General features: G+C 36.3%; 1 protein-coding gene across 1 annotated transcript in view; it reads left to right on the top strand.

Moving 5' to 3' along the window:
- The window catches only part of Dpyd (dihydropyrimidine dehydrogenase), an 801,706-nt gene that overhangs the window by 378,480 nt on the left and 402,234 nt on the right, over positions 1–20,992 (top strand). The window contains exon 13 of the mRNA XM_087897615.1: positions 11,813–12,028. Coding sequence (XP_087753741.1) covers positions 11,813–12,028 — 216 coding nt within the window. The remainder of the gene's footprint in view (positions 1–11,812; positions 12,029–20,992) is intronic.

The following is a 20,992-nucleotide window of genomic DNA, read 5'->3' as shown; positions in this document are numbered from 1 at the left end:
TTATATATTCTGTCTAGAAAACAAATAATGAATGAGAGTTAAAAAGTTTTCCAACTGTTATGGTCTGCCAACAAGTCAAATAATGTACTCTTATGAGCATTCTAGAGAGGAGAGGGATAGCAGCAGAAAAAAATCCTTCACAAGGAATAATGAGGTTGGCAAGATGTCTCAATAAGTGAGAGCACTTACCACCAAGACTAATGATCTAAGCTTGACCCCTGGAAACCACATAGTGAAAGGAAAGAATTAACTCTTCTGACATCTATATATGTTCCATAGCATGCATGCACATGCATACACACTCACACACAAAAAATAATGAAGTAGTAAGTAAAAATTTTGATATTAATACTGATAGTATGTAATTGTCAATGAATATGGTAAAACCAATGATGCTTACGATGAGAGATTATGATTAAATTAATAAAATTCAGACATGAGATAATTTTGATAGCAAGTGAGAATAATGACTAATCACAAGAAATGATCTCCAATAAGTCATCAAGCGTAGTCATCAAGAGAAATTTCGTAAGCCCAGAGAGAGTGGGGTGGAATAATCACAGGGATGAAATAAAAACTGTCAAGAATTTTGGATCCAAAAAATTGCATTCAAAAATGAAAGTTTAAGACTTCTGAAGATAGATAAAAAATTGAGGCAGTTTGTTGCTGTTAGACTTAATTATAAGAAGAACAAATTTGCTATATGAAAATATAAATATCTCAAGTAAAGATACATATACACAAAACAGAATAGTATAATACTCCGTTAATGATATCCAATCCTTTTTATTTCTAGTGCAAGTGTAACAAGACTAAATACTGAGTGCAATTATAATCTGTAGCACCTTAATAGATACACAATATAAGAAGTATAATAACTTTGGTAGCAATAAAGTAAAGAATGTAGATCTTTTGCATGCAGCTGAAGCTCATTTGCTATCTGTTCTAAACACACTGCTATAAGAATTCTAATGAAAGGCTTTTAACTAAAAGCAGGAAGAAGAGTATGGTAGATATAAAATTGGAAAAGTAAAGGAATCAAAAATTATCACTGCAAAAACGAGCAAAAATCAAACTAAAAATAATAAAAGTAAAAGGAAAGTTCTAGGTGATCATAAAGAACATAGAAAATGATTATTAAAATGATGATAGAAATTTTTTACCAATTACTTTAAAGTTAATTATAATTACTTTAAATAAAAATGAATGATGTTACCAAATTACATAGAATGGCTGAATTTTAAAAGGACTCAACTACTTACTGCTTACAAGAAACTCACCTTTGAATTAAAGATATATAACCGAGATGTGTTGACACATGCATGCTTATAATCCCAGAATTCAGGATTGTGGATTTGAGGTCAGCCTGGTTTATGAGAGCCTATCTCATGAATTCAAACCAATCAACCAACCAAACAAACAAACAAATAAACAACACATACTTGAGGATACAACATGACTTTACATGCAAAGAACTACCAAAGGGAACAATTTGAATTGTGCTCATTTTAAATAAAATACACTTTTAATAAGTGAAACTTACAATAGAAAGAAGGCAGTGTTAAATGAGAATTTGCACATGCAGTCAGAAAATGTAATGATTAGATAGCTACCTCCCAACATTAGAATCTCAACCTCCGAGCACACTGAGCACACAAAAATATAAAGTAAATGAATGGTTAACCGACAGAACTATAAGTGTTGGGTACATCTGTCCCAACTTTCAAAAATTGCTGGACTATCTGGATGGTAACAGTAAGGAAACAGAATATTTCTCAACAAAAACTACATTTGTTAGTGGAATAATATCTGCGCACAGGATGACTACATGTCAACAGAGCAAAACTAAACCAAGCAGATCGATCGTATGGACACATATGGCCTACTGAGCTTCTCCCCACTACACACTGGTTTTCTGTGCTGCTATAGCAGTGATCATGTGCTAGGACATACAACAAATCTTAATGAATTTAAGAAAAATTAAATCATCTCTTGTGTCCTCCCCAACTACAAAAGAATAAGACTAGAAATCAATAATAACAGAAAATTGGAAACTCTTAAGCATTAGTGTGAATTATAGAATAATCTATTGATCAAAGAAAACAACCAAAATGTACATCACTAACTTGTAAAGACAAGGGAAAGCAAAAATACAACAGGACTTATCCAAAAATAGTAATAACAAGAATATTTTAAAGAGTAAATTTATTATTTAGTGTTTATTATTTAAATAATTTAATATTTATTATGTAATTAACAATAAAAATTTAAATGTTTTAATATTTATTATTTAAATGTTTTAAACTTATTATTTAAAAATTATTATTTAAGTTTAAAAATATTATTTAACAAAAAGAAAGATACTCAGTAAACAAGTTTACTTTACACACTGACAGACTAGTAAAAACCAAAACAGAATGCATAGGGTAAAATAATGATTGGGACAGAAACATATAAAATAGAGATTTTTAAAGCACAAGGAACAAGTGAAAACTTAGGGTTGTTTCTGCAAAGATAAACAAAATCAATAAAAACTTACTTTGTCAAAGATTTAAAATAAATTTCTCTTGAAGCCTTATATTTGATGCCATAGAAAAAGGCCACTATAAACAATTACTTGTCAACTATTTCGACAATGTAAAATTGATTATATAACTCCTAAAAAAGCATGCAGTTTATTTAAACCAACAAAAAATAAAGACACAGCAGGCCAGTAACAAATAAGCTTAAATCAGTAATCAAAAACCTCTCTCCAAAAAAGAATACCGAAGAACAAATTGCTTCAGAATGAATTCCAGCAAATATTTGATGAGTAATTAATATCTATTCATTCGTTTATTTATTTATTTATTAAAATTTCTACCTCCTCCCCGCCTCCCCCTCCCTCTCTAGTCCCAAGAGCAGTCAGGGTTCCCTGCCCTGTGGGAAGTCCAAGGTCCTCCCTCCTCCATCCAGGTTTATATAGGTGAGCATCGAAACAAACCAGGCTCCTACAGAGTCAGTCCATGCAGTAGAATGAAAACCCAGTGCCATTGTCCTTGGCTTCTCAGTCAGCCTTCATTGCCAGCCACATTCAGAGTGTCCAGTTTGATCACATGCTCCATCACTGCAAGTCCAGTTGGCCTTGGTGAGCTCCCATTTGCTCAGTCCCACTGTCTCAGTGGGTGGACGCAAACCTCGTGATCCTGACTTCCTTGCTCATGTTCTCTGTCCTTCTGCTCCTCATTTGGACCTTGGGAGCTAAGTCCAGTGCTCCAGTGTGAGTCTCTTTCTCTATCTCCATCCATAGCAAGATGAAGGTTTTATGGTTATATGCAAGATATTCATCAGTGTGGCTATGGGACAAGGCCAGTTCAGGCACCCTCTCCTCTGCTGCCCAAGGAACAATCTGGGGACCTCTCCTTGGACCTGGGAACCCCTCTAGAGTCAAATCTCTTGCAAACCCTAAAATGGCTCCCTTAATTAAGATATTTGCTTCCCTGCTCCCATATCCACCCTTCCTCCATCCCACCCATCCCAATCCCCCAAGCTCTCCCGAAACCTCCTTTTAAATATAATATCAAAAATTATTTTCAAGTCATTTTAAGAAAACAGAAGCACTTCATTACAAAAAACTCACTGAATACATTATGCAAAAAATCCAAAGCTATAGGTCATTGTGCCTAATGAGCATAGATATGAAAATCTTTAGCAAATTATTAGCCAACAAAATAAAGTAACGTTAGAAGGATTATATATAAAACTTATAGTCTCTCAGAATATGAGTACCATCACTAGGATACATAGGAAATTTTATGTGTACAAATAAATAGATGTGTCACAGCATGTGACCTACATGACAGGCAAAATATGGAAATTTCAGTACATACAGAAAATAATTTCAAAATTTAAAAATTAGGTACAGAAAGAACATACTTTAGTATCCTAAAAGTATTATGTAAAAATGGATGTCCACATATAGAACAATATTAGGCAAGACAGAATTCATGTTAATGCATCCAAATAGAATCCTGTAATGCAGAGAAGGAAGCAACAGACAGAGTGGTAAGGCCAGCTTCAAGAAAGAAACATTTGCAAGCTATGTATCTGATAAAAGACTAATTTCTAAAATGCATAAGGAAACTAAAATTCTATAGCAAAAATATGAAGCGACTGAGAAAGACAAGGAAACAGAAAGTATAAATAATAGGCACAAAGCCATGAAGAGACATTTCTCACAAAAAGCCATGCAGGTGGCCAGGAAGACTATGAAAAGCTGCTCAAACTAATTATTAGAGAAATGCAAATGAGTTCATGAGAAGGTAACACCATTCACTCGGATGACTATACAGATACCAGTCGTTTTGCAAGGTAGAATTCACATTTAACCCCGGTGCACTATTAGTGGCTATGCAAATGGTATAGTGACAGAAAAGAATAAGGCTTTTTTTCTCAAAAATCAATACCGGAATTTGTATCCTGAAAAAGCATCAAACATGTGTCTGAAGGTATATCCTTAATAATTGAAATCAGACTCTCCAAGGGATGTCAACACACCATGTTCAGCACATTGTTTTTGTTTACATAATACTGCCAAAATTGGACATATAGCTTGACCGTTGGGAACAAGAGAAATACACATGGGTTTGAATAAATATTTAATTTCCAAATTTTATTCTATGAATCTGTTTTAAAAACTATGTGAATATAGATTTTTTTCAAGAAATGAATGCACAGGGTCATATTTTTTTGTAATTTTATTAAATTATAAAAGTTTCCATTTCCGCCCCTCCTCCCACCACCCTCCCACTCCCCCCACTCCCTCTCCTCCTCCCTCTCCATCCCTAAGAGCAGTCAGGGTTTCCTGCCCAGTGGGAAGTTCAAGTTCCTCCCGCCTCCCTCCAGGTCCAGGAAGGTGAGTGTCCAGACGGACTGGATCCGCAAAATCCAGTATATGCAGAGGAAACAAGTCCCAATGCCATTGTCAATGGCTTTTCAGAAAGACTCTGGCCAGCCACATTCAGAGAATCTGGTTGGATTGAGTCCTCGTTCAGTCCCAGTCCAACTGGCCTTGGTAAACTCTCATTAGATCCGTCCCCTTGATACACATGGAGACCCACATTGGAGCACCGGACTGAGCCCCCCAAGGTCCAAATGAGGAGCAGAAGGAGGAAGAAAATGAAAAAGGAAATAAGGACTTCGAGGGATGTGATCACTCACTGATAACAGGGTCATATTTTGTGGAAATTTTTCTCTGGCCTTCTACCTTTCCTAATCTCTTAAATTAATTTCTACTTTGTAATTTTCTCCTCTTGATAACAAGTTCTTGAGCTTGAGACGTGCATTAACCCAGTCTGAGAGTTAAGCAAGCAATTATTAGCTACTCGATGCTATATTCTTTGTTTTAAAATAATTATGAAATGCATCTAAAGCAGATATAGCCAAAGCAGAGTCAATGGATATATGTCATTGATACTTTAAATATAATTAACAAATTGTTGGGATTTTGATGGGGATTGCATTGAATCTATAGATTGCCTTTGGTAGAATTGCCATCTTTATTGTGTTGATCCTACTAATCCAAGAGCATGGGAGATCCTTCCATTTTCTGGTGTCCTCTCCAATTTCTTTCTTCAAAGACTTAAAGTTCTTGTCAAATAGATCTTTCAATTCCTTGGCTAGTGTTACCCCAAGATACTTCATGCTATCTGTGGCTATCATGAAAGGTGATGTTTCTTTGATTTCCCTCTCCGCTTCTTTATCCTTGTGTATAGGAGGGCTACTGATTTTTTTTAGTTGATCTTGTATCCTTCCACATCACTGAATGTATTTATCAGCTGTAGGAGTTCTCTGGTAGAGTTTTTTGGGGTCACTTATATACACTATCATACCATCCGCAAATAACGAAAGTTTAACTTTTTAAAAAAATTTAATGTACAGAAGTCTAAGATGCAATATTTTAATCAAAGTGAAGGGTGAATCTTTATGTCACTTCATGTGACTGGATTTATAGAATGCATCTATTTTTACACTGAAACTTTAAACTGTATTTATTTTTTATTTCATTTTGTACTCCAGCTCAGTTCTCCCACCTCCATCCCCCGGCCCCTATCACTTCCCCTCTGGCCCACCCAGCATGCACTTCTCACAAGGGTAAGACCTCCCATGGGGAGTCAACAAAGCCTGGCCCATTTAGATGAGTAAGCTACTATATTACTGAGAGCCACTGGAGGACTCTTTGCAGAGGCTTTGCAAGCATTCAAGGCCAACCTTTTGCCATTACAACAAGTTTGGTCTACAGGACTCTGATTTGGTAACATCACAACCAAGTGGCGAACACAACAAAATAAATCTCGTCATGTTAACGATAAGTTAAACAGTTTTTTGTTGGGCTTCATGCAGAACATAGGCTGCACAGTGGATGTACCTATATGAAATATAATTATTCTAACATGTCTTGTTTATAACAACAGAAAATAAATAACCATAAACCTAATGGAACAAGGGAATTTTGTGATTTTTTTAAAATAAGTTAAATAAGCATGGGTTTTTATCAATGTTTATGTGAGTTTATCACCTCACTGAAAAATGCAAAAAAAAAGAAGCAAAGATAAGGTTGTATATCCAAGTTCAACATTTTAATACATTGAATTTTGTACTTTTTGTGTGTGTGAAGCTAGTCCTGCTCTTGACAGGTGCTGAAATGAAATTCATCAGAAAGTGGAGGTGTGTAAGCAAGCACACAAAGTGTAATGAAGAAGCAAGAGCAAGGAATCTAGGCAATGGCAGTGTACTTCCTATTGCAGGATTCTGTAGACTCTCCACAACATTCAAGCCAAGCAGGAAATAACATACCACACCACAAAAGAAATCTGAAAGGCACAGATCCACAAATGATGTTGTTTTACTTGCAACATGTCAAATGGTTCAATCAGCTGAAGCGAAAGCACGTTCTCCGGGAACAAGGGAATCGGGGGAGGTCGCTCTTGAGCAGTGGTGATGGAGGATCCAGAGTGAAATTAGGGTACATAATACTCGGGAATTCTGTGGGCAGTGACAGGCCTTACAGAACTTTGCAGATAGAAATAAAATGAGAAATTTTAATTATAACCTACATACATTTAGGACCTCTTCTAATCTATGCCATCTAGTCAAACTTGAGAAGTTGTATGTAACGTTACTAAAATGCTTGCTTAGTTTCTCCAAAATAAATTCTCGGGGGAAAAACAAAGTTTAAAGAAGTTTATTTGTCAGCTGTCTCAGTTTCAGTGACTCTTAGATCTAGCAATGGCTCCGGAAAGCACCATATTCATTCCTCTGTCTCCATGGTGGGCTCTGGCCTTCTTACAGTCCCACAGTCTCCACTTTTGCTACCCTAACCTCGGTCCTATATGAATTAAACCTTTTGTTTCTGTTTATTTTCATAGCTTCTGTTGTATGCGTTGAACACACAAAGAAGTTGAGGATGAATTATTTATTAAAACCATTTATTTCTGAGATCATTTGCTTCCTATATAGAAGTAAATCCTTTTGTGCTTTGCACATGTGCGGCTGAGGCTCCTATAGGCATTCCACACTAATCCCTTTGTCCATGGATTTTTCTTTGCATAATAAAATGTTCAAGACAACTATCCCTGATCATCCTAGTTCCGCATTTTGTTAACTTTTAGGGACATCCCTGCTGAAAGCCTCAATCAGCACAATCTGTGTTCCAGGTTAGTCATCAGAGTGCCTAACTTGACCTTCACTAGATGAGCTTTAGGCCATTATTGCTTATTTTCAAAGACTGTTTTAAGTATGCTGTCAAAATTAGCCAATTAATTATCACATCAATAAATCAGACAGCATATAGAGCTCAGAAATGAACCTATACAATGAATTTTCTAAGGAATATGTAATAAGAAAGGGAGAGTTGCTTAGATAATTGACCACATGTAAAATGGTGAGCTTAGATATGTAGTTCATATCACATAAATACCAATCCTTAGTGAACTGAAGAATTAATTCACTAAATTCTTGAACTAAAAAATAGTTAAAGGGACTAAAGAGTTGGCTCAGCCATTAAGAGCACATGTTGCTCTTGCAGAAGACCTAAGTTTGATTCCCAGAACCCACCTGGGGTCTCACAACCACCCATAGCTCCAGTTCCAGGGGATTCAACCTCTCCCCTTACCTCCTCAGGCACCTGGCAGTGGTGCACAGAAATGTAAGCAGACAAGACATTCATGCACATAAAATGAAACAAATGAATCTAAGACAAATTAAATGTAGGACCGGAAACTTCCTCACTACTGGAAGACAACATAGAGAGATATTACACAATGCTGCCTTTGTTGATGATATTTCAGACTTACCTCCAATTGAGAAAGTAGGTAGGATAGCAAACCTCATGCCATTCCACATTCGTAAATCAAAACACTCTGAAGCCCATAAAAAGTTGTCAAGCTAAAATAAAAATAAAATTTAAGTAATTGTGGTAATATGCCTTGAAATCTGTTTGTTTCATGTAATGTTATGAAATATAGTGACTATCATTAATGAAAAATATAAAGATATAAAAAATAAAAGTACAAAGAATTTAAAAATAAAATATCAAATAAAATGGCATACTGATGTGAACAACTGGTGTTGGAGGGTTACTCAGAAATCTCATCCTGCTAGATACATATGCATATGTATGACATTCCCTTCATTTATGTAAAGCATTATCTTACTATTTTTCCCAGTTAATAAACAGTAAACACCCACTCAGTTAGCCAGTGCACTAGTTGCTTCTGTGTCATTTCTGGTTCTGACATAGAATAACTTTCCACCGTGGAAATTGCAGGGAACTAATAGTCTTTACTGTTCAACATCTCTATCATATCTGTTATTTGCTAACACTATCAGGTGACTGGAAAAACAGTATTGTCTGAAATTGAAAATCTGGGTAACATGTGTTTTAGAGAAGAATGCAATAAGGTCCAATTTAAAACTGTGTGATTTAAGGGCATCCACCATATCAGCAGCCAAAGGTGGTGAAAGCTCTTGGAAATCTCAGCATGGGGGCCAAGCCTGGGATTTGGAAGGCATTGGTCTTTCAGTGAGAGCTGAAACTTGAGATTCAGGCCACAGAGTCAGGCACAGGTGAAGAAGGCTTTTCTATAATGTACAATAAGAAGTACAGCTTAAAGCAGAGGTGGACAAAGACAAAGCAAACACAACCTTGTGTGTGCATGCATGCACACACACACACTCACATCTGTAGTTATACATAGTATAAGATATATAATCTATGACCCTCTCATTTGAAAAAGCTTTGTTAATAAGTGTATATTTACACTTTACTTGTTCAGTACATTTAGTTTTCTCTTTGTTAATCTTAAAGGAAACCCTACAAAATTTGTACACAACATTTTATTTATAAATTCCAAACCAGTAACTTTCTTATTTTCGAACTGGGCCTTATATTTTAAAAACTACATATATTAAGTAATGCAAGCTGAACTAGACATACAATATATACATACAATATAGAATATATGTGTAATAATATGTAATATTGTATTATATACATATATGTGTATATGCAAAATGTATATACACACACAGACACACACATAATGCCATTTGGGGATGGTACTCTATGCTGTAATAACTATACTCATAAACAAGCCAAAATTTATCTGCAGTATTGACAAAATTGGATATTTCAGTGCCCAGCTACAGCAAGCAGAACACTGTAGTCATTTCATGTCAGTGGCATACAGTGCCATCTTCACTCTTGCTGTGGACTTTATTCACAACAGTGCCCAGTGTTTTGCTTCTGAATGTGCGTATAGGAGCAGTGCTTGTAATTTTTCCTGGTTTACTTGCCTTATGTTGAAACTTCTCTTTTTATCTAGCCTAAAGCGTATTTGATTCTTCTCAAACTATTGTCAAACAGAGTTAAAATACTATCAGTACTAAGGGTGATTTTCTTCCATATCCATCTGTATGATACCTGTCCACATGGACACACACACACAAACACCTCCAATTTTCCCTAAGGCACATGTTTACATTCTTCTCTCGGTGTAAATGGAGACTGCTTGTTCATTTCCCAGCCACTCAGACCTGAATAATCACACAGAAACTATATTAGTTACAGCACTGTTTGGCCTATTAGCTCAGGCTTCTTATTAACTAACTCTTACATCTTAAATTAACACATTTCTATTAATCTATAATCACCACTAGGTTGTGGCCTACTGGTAAATATTCTGGGGGCATCTGTCTCCTTCAGCAGCTCCATGGCATCTCCCTGACTCTGCCTACTCCCTCCCTATATCTCCGTTTGGATTTCCTGCCTGGCTTTATTCTGCCCTGCCTTAAGCCGAAGCAGGTTTATTCATCAACCAATAATGCGACACATATACAAAAGGACATCCCACATCATCTTGGTTTATACTTAAATACTATTTTAAGTAGAGTCAAGCACAATGAGACCTCCCAAAAATGTGGCTCGGAAGTGGGAGGAGATTAGGTGTAAAGAATTTAAATTTGATCAGGGAGGGAGGAATAGGTGGATGGATGCAGGGAGGGAAGGATCCATAAAAGCCAGATAATCCCTGGTGGAGAATGAAAAGTATCTATAGCTACAGGCTAGATGCCACCAGGCTCTTTTTTTTTTTTTCAAAACCAGAAACACAATGGCCTTTCAACGGGCAAGTTTGATGCCTTTTTGCATATTAAGTGAGCTTTTCTCTGCTTTGTAAGTGATGGAGGGCTGAAAAATGATTTCTATGCAAGTCATGGTAATCTTTATCTACACAAGACACATGCCTATAAAATTAAGGTTCTTCTCAAATACCTTTTCTTTGGAGTGATGATTCACAAGAGAATGGAGCTCTACTTCTGAATTAAGTAGCCCTGTCCATTCACTAACTAGTTTGCCTGAGAATATTCATCCATTTTTGTATTTTTCAAGGATTTGTCTTTCATAGATAAACAGAAGGAGGGAGGAAGGGCTAAGAGGGGGACAGAAGAGGGTGAGAATAAGGAAGGAAAGGAAATAGGGGAAAAGAGGACAGACATTCGGCAAGCATTTGCTATCCTTAAGTGAGCCAGGTGCCTACGTATTTTTATTAAAACATATTAACATCTTGCTTACAGTGGCCACTGAAGTTGGCAATGTGCATTTTTATGTACCAACTGAAGATTTTAATGTAAACTGGTATCTGTTTCTGGTTATGTTTCTGAAAAAGCAAACTACTTAAATCCTCAAGTGTGTAATTTCTGTTGCAATTAGAAATCTCCCTGTGGCCTACTTTCTGCCTTCCCCAATATCCCTCTGAGGTAGGAAATGAGACAGCCAGAAGTCCCACTGTTGTACTGAGAGTTATAGAGGAGAAGAGGCTGGGCATGCTAAGGGGCCATCCAGAAGCCACATCCAGAGCAGTGAGATTACTGAGAAATGAGTTTAGACCTCCTCACTTGCCATGGCCCATCTCTCAGTGCTAAGATGTTTTCATAAATTAAGTACAATGAAGCTGGGCTAATGGAACCAGAAGGGCAAGTTTGAAAATGATCCCCTCTTGTGTTTGGGTCACAGTATGCTGGAAATAGAGGGTTTTTTTTGTTTGTTTAATTGATTTTCCTTCTGTTCACTACATCTATGGCATCTTTTAACTTGGAAAATGATGATAATTTTGTATAACGTTGAGGTACTGAAATCTGACTTGGGACAGTTTTCTACAGAGAGGTGGACCAATTGTGTTCATGTGAATGCTATGGTGAAGAGATACTTGGGGAAAATTATATGACAGTTCAGGTATGATACAAAAGCAATTATTTGCTCACTTGTTTCTTGCAGGCACAATATGGATCCTTGGTATCCACCAAGCCTGAACTGCCCCTGTTTTACACTCCTGTCGACCTAGTGGACATCAGTGTGGAAATGGCTGGGCTGAAGTTTCCCAATCCCTTTGGCCTTGCCAGTGCTACACCAGCCACTAGCACACCAATGATTCGAAGGGCCTTTGAAGCCGGATGGGGTTTTGCTTTGACCAAAACGTTCTCTCTTGATAAGGTAAGAAAATATGTTTGATGTTTTATGCAAACGTCTAGCATGCATTTTAATTCAAAGATAAATATAAGATAGAACTTTTTTAAAGTCTGAGATGATAATTACCAAATAGCTGAAAACTTTGAACATTGCAGTTTAATTTTTTTGAAATCTGTCTACCCCACAGTTAAACTTCTGTGGAATATATTTCAACTTTGTATTGTCTAAAAACCATCAAAAATATATTTTGCCTGGTAACGTAGCTCAGTTTGTGAAGTACTTGCCTAGCAAGTGCAAAGATCTAAGTTCAAACCCCAACATTACATAAAACAGGTACGGTGAAACATGCCTACCATCCCAGCACTCAGGAACTAGAGGGAGAAAGATCAAAATTCAAGGCCATTGTTGGTACATTTCAAGGTCAGCCTGAGCTACTTGAGGTCTGCCTCAGAAACCTATACGCAAATAAACACACTAGTCTAGTAGTGATTTTACATTCAATAATTCCTGTTTTAGTTGAATTGAATTATTTTAATTGCTTATATTAGAAGGATGTCATATGATGCTCTGTTATTTCTGTGTATGATGTAGGGTTTTAATCACATTAAACATTCCTCTCTCAAATATTTTTTATTTCCTTATGCAAAAAGCTTTCCAGCTCCTTTGATCTACCTCTTTGAAATGCGGAGTATGTTTCTGGCATTTATAGTCATGATTTTGTGTTGTAGCACACTAGAACTGTTTTCTAAGTAATTTGAACCCCAGTGATCCACCCTTCTCCTCTCCTCCTCCTCCCCATGCCCCAGGCAGCCTTTAGTCAATACCATTTAACTCTTAACTTCCTCTTTTAAACTTCCATGTGTGAGTGAAGTCATGTGATACAAGTCATCTTCCTGACTGGCTATTTCAGTTGACATCATGATTCTGATGTCCCCCACCCCATGTTGCTGCAAACTCAAAGTTCCATTTTTCTGCTGAAAAGTACTCCACTGTGTATATGTGCTATATTTTCTCTATCCATGTATCACTCGATGAACATTAAGGAAGTTTCTTTTTTGTGCTACTGTGAATAGTGCAACGGTTAACATGGAAATACATATTTTTGACATACTGATTTCATTTGGATATATATCCCATGGGGGGACGCTGCCTGATAATATGAGAATTTCTATTTTTAATTCTTTGTTTTGACATTATTGTTTTGTGATTTGAGTATTGTGTAAATGTGAACATATGCTTCAATTCAAAGTTAGGAAAACAATGGGTTTAGTTTGCATAACATCCTATTATTCACGACATGTCTTACAGCCTTTCTCACTGTAATTTGTTGATGGTGGTAATAAGATTTCTCATGAATTTCATAATAAAAACATACCCCCACCAAATTAATTCCATGTGACATTATGGTTTTATGCTTTTAACAGGAGTTCTACATACTGAGGAAATGATTAAATTTGAGATCAAATTTTTAGTGCAAAAAGCAGAGTCAGTGAGATGGCTCAACAGGTAAAGACCCTTAGTGTCAAGGGTGGTAACTTGGGTTTCATTCTTATAACTGAGATGATAAAAGGGGGGTACTGATTCCTAAAATATTTCCCCTAGTGGCCACATGAGTCATATGGCAAAAGGATGCATTTTCTTAAGAATACACACACACACACACACACTTAAGCATATACAAATTAGCAAACAAATAAATGTAAGACAACTTTAAGCATTTAAAAAATGTAAATGCACACTTCCAAGGTTAGATGATTAATGGGATGGGGGACAGACAGCATCCTTACATGGTAGTGAATTAGAAGTCTAATTTACAGAATACAAAGAAGCATTTCATGGGCCATTTATTGAAAAGTTTTGGACCGACAAGCCACGTCAATGTGGTTAGAACTAACTTGTAGTTAGTAATAATTAATGTGTTAGAATGGGTGGATCTAGTGACTAAATAGAGTATCATTATTTAAATCATCCTTATCCTGGGGCAAGAAAATAGCAGAGAACTAACATGCACCATTAAAACTCATTCTTCCTGCTTTCTTCCCTCGCTGGGATCAATAGCTGACATTATTAGTAAGGGATTTTGGCTTTCTTAGTCTGACAATTTTATAAGAGGTTGGGTAAAGGTGGTGCAGAAAATCCAGAAAAAACCTTAGGAGTTAGAAAAATCAGAGCAAGGAAAAATATTTCTTAAGGATTGTGGTAAGGTAGAAAAAGTGTATGTGAAAATCAACCATTCAATTAAAATTGGATAAAGACTTTAGATAAACAAAATAGTAAATTTAACTGGATAGTCTGGATTGATTTATATTATGGATGAGTTATGTTCAGTTTTGTAGAATATTGATAGTGTATTTGTCCATGTTTCTTATCATATTTTAAGAATTCTGGAAGCTGTAATCAAATGTTTAATCTTTTGGTATCAAAAATCTCCAGAGCATTTAATGATATATTCATTATGCTATTTAATATACACACAAACAGGAATAGATATTTAATCCGGTTATAAGTGAAGAATTTTGGTGGGGGGTGGATAGTTGGTTTGGATTTGCTCCTGGTTTGTCAAATTGAATTCTGAGTCATCAGAATCATCTTTCCTCTATTGGTGACATGCACTGATATGTTACCCTGGGTCACTCAGAAACACAGAAGCTGTGTCCTTTAACGGACTCACCAGAAGAAGCAAATTTAGAAACTATCTTCCTTCTAAACCTCCCATTCAAATATAATCTATCCATTCGGAAGTCTGTGCTATAAGTTGAAAGGGAAGATATGAACAAACATCAATAAAACCTGGCACTGGAAACATAGTGACAACCCCACTTGCTTATTTTGATAGTGGTATAAAACTAGTGTGCCAGGACTGCTTTTAAGCTTATCTGTGAAAATTGTAATGGCAAAAAAAAATCACAGTGCCACCTTGCACATGAGTAATGGCATGTCCTAAAAAGAAATACTCTCCTGTATATGAGCATACAGAGCACTCAGTCTACCTCCTAGAAAACTACAGCTTGTTTCATACTTCATCCTTAATTACTGATGAAGCCTATGGTGAATATATAATTACATCATATATGAGTACTTGTGTTTTATTTAGGATGAAAGGTTGTACACAACATTTGAACTCTCATTTCCCTCCACCCAACCTTTTCTAAAGACTGGTATTAAAATATCACATATGATATACATATGTGTGACATTACAGCAGACCAATTGGGATTAGACTTATTATAATTTTTTATGCCAATTCAAGAATCTGTTTAAAACTTATTATAATTCAGAATCTTGACATTTGAAATTTGGATGCTCATAATATGACAAAGGCTAGTCTGTGGAGTTTTGTTATCGTATGAAATATTAATATTTCACAACACATCTCTGATGAAGTACAATTTGCCGAGGCTGCATATGATAAAGAAATTAAATGCTCACCAAGGGAGTTCAGTCAGAATTAGAGCCCTGCTTGAACATCTGCTGGAAGTTTCATTATCCAGTGCTCTGCCAGTGCGGCTCCCTTGTTTTCCTAGATTGACAGCTGAATATTGCCATGATTCCTGCAGCAAATACATTTAGCTCAACGTTGCCCCCCCTCCTTTTTTGTTTTATTTTTTTGGGGAGAGTGTTGGAGACTGCTTTTGATTTCCAAACTATATTTTTTATACTCTTGACATTTGTAGATGCCACATTGAGGTCTAATATGGTGTAGCAGCAATAGGCCATTGACTTGCAGGGAAATGCCAGCTGATATCTCAGTAAACAGAAATATTATTATTCTTCACTGTGCCGTCTGTATAAAAGCTGGGTATGCTTTCTTGAGGGAGGCAAATGATCAGATTTTTAATGCCAAATATAAAAAAGATCTGTGTTTGCTTTTGTGTTAAATAACATCAAAGATGGCTTTTATTAACTCTCTTCTTCTTTCCCCAAATCAATCTTTCTAAGAATGAATGTCCCAAAATAAGTAGATTGCTTGCTTTGAGATGTTATTTGTGCTTTACAAGAGTGACAAGTGATATTTAAAACCAAATTGTGAAATCATTTTCTCCATAAATGTAAGCCTAAATTAAAAAACAGAAAGATGGAAAAGAAGTCAACCTGTCAGGCTTTATTGAAGCTAAATTGTTATGATAAAACTGAGAACTGCTTTGTTTATGGGAATGCTACAAAACTCTATGGGTATCATATAAGACAACCTTTGGCCTGGGTTCATATTATATGAACAAGAAACAGATAAAACATTTTATATATGTCAAATGTCTGTGTAATTCTATCTTCTCATAGAAATTCATATTATCTACTGTAAATATCAAACACCTAATTAAGAGTCTTTCAATAAAGTCTTGAATCAGTATACCTATTTTAATAAGTGTCAGATGGTCAAATAAAAAGGCAACTACATAATATATTATCTCTCAATATTTAAGACCTGAAGACAACAGTAAATTTCCTCAGTATTGTTTTGTAGTCACATCTTATGGATTGTAGCTATTTGGGTGAAATACAACCTTACCACGTGTCACAATGCTGAGTTCATAGGAAAGAGTTTGGTAAACTTCTCACAGATACTTCACAAAAATGAATAAATAGATTATTTGCCACGAGAATATTGAGTTTCTTCCCTCAAACATTTGAACAGGTAGTTAACACATAAAGCAATTGACTGCTCTCCGTATTGATCTCAATCACAGGAGAAAAGGCCAATTTAAAATTTCTCATCTCTTGTGTTGTTTCTATACCTGTCTGAAACTGAAAACATCAGTGGAATTTTTGCATGCATGGGTGATGTTTGAAGAATGAGATCACTGAAGCCTTTGAAATGCAGAGCCCTATTGAGAAAACAGAATAGAAATCACATTGTATTAGGAAAATATATAGAAATAATCTGGTCTGACTTTGTAGATCATGTATTAGTAATTCTGGCAGAAGAAACGTAACTTGGTTTTTTGCTTATATGCGTGTATGTGTGTGTGTGTGTGTGTGTGCATATGTATGAATGAGGCATCCAGAGATTAACATCTGGTATGATGCCTCAACCACTTCTCTGTAGGTTCTTCTTTCATTTCCCAGCTGCCCTGACCTGACTAATTACATAGAAACTATATTAATTACAATACTGTTTGGTGAATAGCTTAGGCATACTCCTTGGTAGCCCTTACATCTTAAATTAACCCATGTTTATTAGTCTGTGTGTTGTCACTAGGCTGTGGCCTACCAGTAAGGTTCTGGAGTGTCCTTCTCCTTCAGCAGCTACATGGACTGTCCCTGATTTCACCTCCCCCGCTCCTCTGTCTATCTCTGTTCTGTTATCCTGCTGCCTCGCTTTTCTCTGCTAAGCCATTGGCCCAAACAGATTTATTCATCAACCAATAAAAGCAACACATATACAGAAGGACCTCCCGCAGCACTTCTCCAAGTTGTTTTCAGGCAGAGTCTCTTACTGAATCTGGTGTGTACAGATTTGGCTAGTCAGGCTGAACAGCAAACCCAGAGATGCTCTTGTCTTTTTATCTCCCAATATGAGATTTAGATATATTTTGCTTCTAATTTTTAATGTAATGTTTTAATTGGAATATGTGAACCAAACTCAACTGAATATGGGTAACAGTTGTATGGCTGCAGTCTGTGGGACCACTGGTAATGAAACCAGGATTTATCCCTAGTGGATGAACTGGCTTTTTGGAGCCCATTCTCAATGGAGGGATATCTTGCTCAGTGTAGAAACTGGGGGGAGGGCCTTGATCCTGCCTCAACTTGATATGCCAGATTTTGTTGACTCCCCATGGGAGGCCCTACTCTTTCTGAGGAATGAATAGTGGGACTGGGTGGAAGGTAGGGGGAGCAAGAGGAAGGGAGGGAGAGGGAATTTTGGTTGGTCTGTAAAATGAAAAATAAATGATTTTACATAAAAATTAGCAACAAGGTGTGTGATCCTCCCCCTATCATTTGTTGGGGCTGGTCAGGGCTTGGCTGGGCACATGTTGGGTATTCACAGTTGTGTACATGCAGTGACTTCACAGACTGCTTGGTGAAATGCTGGCCACCCAATAGTTATGGATGCTTGTATTTCTACAGAGAAATACAACTGGCAAAGAAAGTTCAGAGAGAGTGCATGTGCCCAAGACTCAAAGCATTTAGTCTGAACGACTAACCACAGCCACGTGATCACAATCCCGCTAGAACCATTTTCTTCCTTGGTGTTCTCTAGCACGTGGGTTCTCTCTCTGAGGGGTAATGTGACTTGGCATTTGTTCTGTCTGGTAATGATCAGCACTCCGATTTATATTTGACTGGTTCTTGCTTCTTATTTCCATTTCAGGTGAATAGTTTGCTCCTCAGAGGAACTTTCCTTGACCTTTCTAAAGTCTTACTGTGGGCCATCTTACCATTGTGCTTTTCTTCACTTTTCTCATTGTTGCAGAAAATGTCTAGGCTCTTGGCTGTCTGTCTGTGTGCTTTCTGGTTTAGCTACTCACAGCCAAGTACATGTGAAGTGGGACATTGTCCGTTGTGTTCACAATTGCATTCTCAGTGCCAAGAACAATGTCTGGTCGGCAAGGGGAGGGCTCACAACACACTTGGTAGATGAAGGAATAATCTCAGGATTCTAATTTGAACCACAATTTTATCTGACAGCCCTTCAGTTGCTCGGGGGACAGCTCTCATGTCTTAGCCATAAGCTTTTTCTTTTCTTTCTAAATCATTCTGTTTTTCTTCCATAATAAGATTTGCAGATTTTTTTACCATGTAGATGGCCTATTCTCCCATGAGGTTTTCAAGAAACTTGTTTTGATCCACATTATCTTAATTGAGAGGAAATTGTGCCTGCATTTGCATGGATTGGACAAATTGGGTTCACCCTACCAACCAGACAAGAACTGGAGAATAACATTGATAAGGCCATAAATGCTAAAAGACATTACTGAAAATTCTGTGAATATCTTAAGTAATGTTTTAGAGCCTGTGTAGGTTTCTTTGGATTATAATAAGGGATGTCATACTTATTTCCATAACTCATTTTGGGATACCATTTTGGAAATAAAGATCTACATTCTTTTAAAACATTAAGCTGATCAACTTCATCATTCAGATCTTCTATTTCATATCAAGAAAATCTATGACACAATCATGAACAATAGTCCATCCTGCTATTTCACTGTGATTTTGGATTTGTGCATGTGTGTGTGTGTTTGATTAATTTTTATTTAGTGTAAAATATTGTTCTCCTGATACATATTTGTGCTTTAACTAAAGGGATATAATTATTTAAACAAATTCAATCTTAACTCATCTAGGAGGCTCTGGATAGCTGTAAAATCAAAATGATTTCTTATACTATTAGTGTAATTATTATCTGATTTGGTTAAATTGTTATTTATATTTAATTTTTAAATTTTGTAGCATGATTAATAAAAACTCAGTGACAGATATTGGGGGTTCAACCTGAAGATCAGAAAAGCAAAGCAGTCAGCCACTGGCTCTTACCTCAACCTCAGTCCAAAAATGGTGATTCTGCCTTCAGGAAACCTCAGAATGAGACTGTGACTGAAGCTGTCTCCTTGTTTTATGGTCCTCTCTAGTTCTGGGATTAAGGGCATGTACTACTATGCAACTACACCTGCTACACAAGCTAGTGTGGCTACTGGGATTAAAGGTGTGTGTCATTGTGGCTATTGGGTTTAAAGATGTGTGTCATTGCTGCCTGGTCTTTAAGGCTGGCCAGTGTAGCTGTTTTACTTTTCTGATCTTCATGCAAGCTTTATTTATTAAAATACAAATGAAATGCCCCTATAAAATTTTATAAAATTGTCTCATCCTGAAATGATAAACAATAACTTAATTAAAAGGCTACAATCAACACATGCTGGTCCTCTAAGGACTTTATCCCAAACTTCCCAGTTGTTGGTTGGACGCTCATCTTTTCTACAACCGATGAGTTTGTGGTCCAATGTGCTTGAACACATGCTCACTTGCATTGCAAGCTCAAAATTGAAACTAATCTTCAAAGTCATACTCCAATAAATACGCCTTTGTCTCTCCCTAAGTTCTCATTTATGTCTAGTGTGTGCCTTACCATGTTTGTAAGCTCTGTTTGCTAAATAGAAAACATAAATTAGGTTATTTGCAAATATGAATTAACCAGTACAGTTATGATGTCAAATAAAACTCCATTAACTATAATCAAAGTGATCATTTTAACCATGTATGGTATTTGAAAGTTATTCAAATTACTTCAATGCATCTTTCTTTTTTCAAAAATAGATTTTTTTCTTACATAATAATCCTGATTATGGTTTCCCCTCCCTCTGCTCCTCACAGTTCCTCTCCACTATTTCCTGTCTGGACCCACCTACTTTCTGTCTCACATTTGAAAACAGGCTTCTAAGAGACAAGAACAAAATAAAATAATAAAATAAACTACAATATAAAAAAGCAGACAAATCATAAAAGAACAATACAGACATAAAAGAGCCCAAGAAAAGAAGAAAAGGAACATGAAATAGATATAAATGCAGAGAGCCATTCATTTGTACAATCAGAGAGCCCATAAAAACACTAAACTAGAAGCCATAAAATATAAATGAAATATCTGTGGGGTAATATAAATACAAACATACATGTATAAATATATATGTATGGATGGATGGATGTGATATGATGTGATAAAACACACACACACATATATATATAGTCACATATGTGTATATATGTAATTAAAAAATTTAAAGACCTGAAAAATCATGATGAGACAAGAACCTTCAAAATGCCCTTGAGTTGGTTTTCTATTAACCATAAAATGCTGAGTAAGCAGTCTGCCTTTAAGAGTACTTTGTTTCAGGGGCTGGAGAGATGGCTCAGCAGTTGAGAGTACTGCCTGTTCTTTCAAAGGTCTTGAGTTCAATTCCCAGCAACCACATGGTGGCTCACAACCATCTATAATGAGGTCTGGTGCCCTCTTCTGGCCTTCAGGCAAACACACAGACAGAATATTGT

The sequence above is a fragment of the Myodes glareolus genome, chromosome 17 (genome assembly GCF_982192425.1).
Source record: "Myodes glareolus chromosome 17, mMyoGla1.1, whole genome shotgun sequence".
NCBI lineage: Eukaryota > Metazoa > Chordata > Mammalia > Rodentia > Cricetidae > Myodes > Myodes glareolus.
Note: the sequence above shows the minus strand (reverse complement) of the source record. Positions and strands in the feature narration are given on the sequence as shown.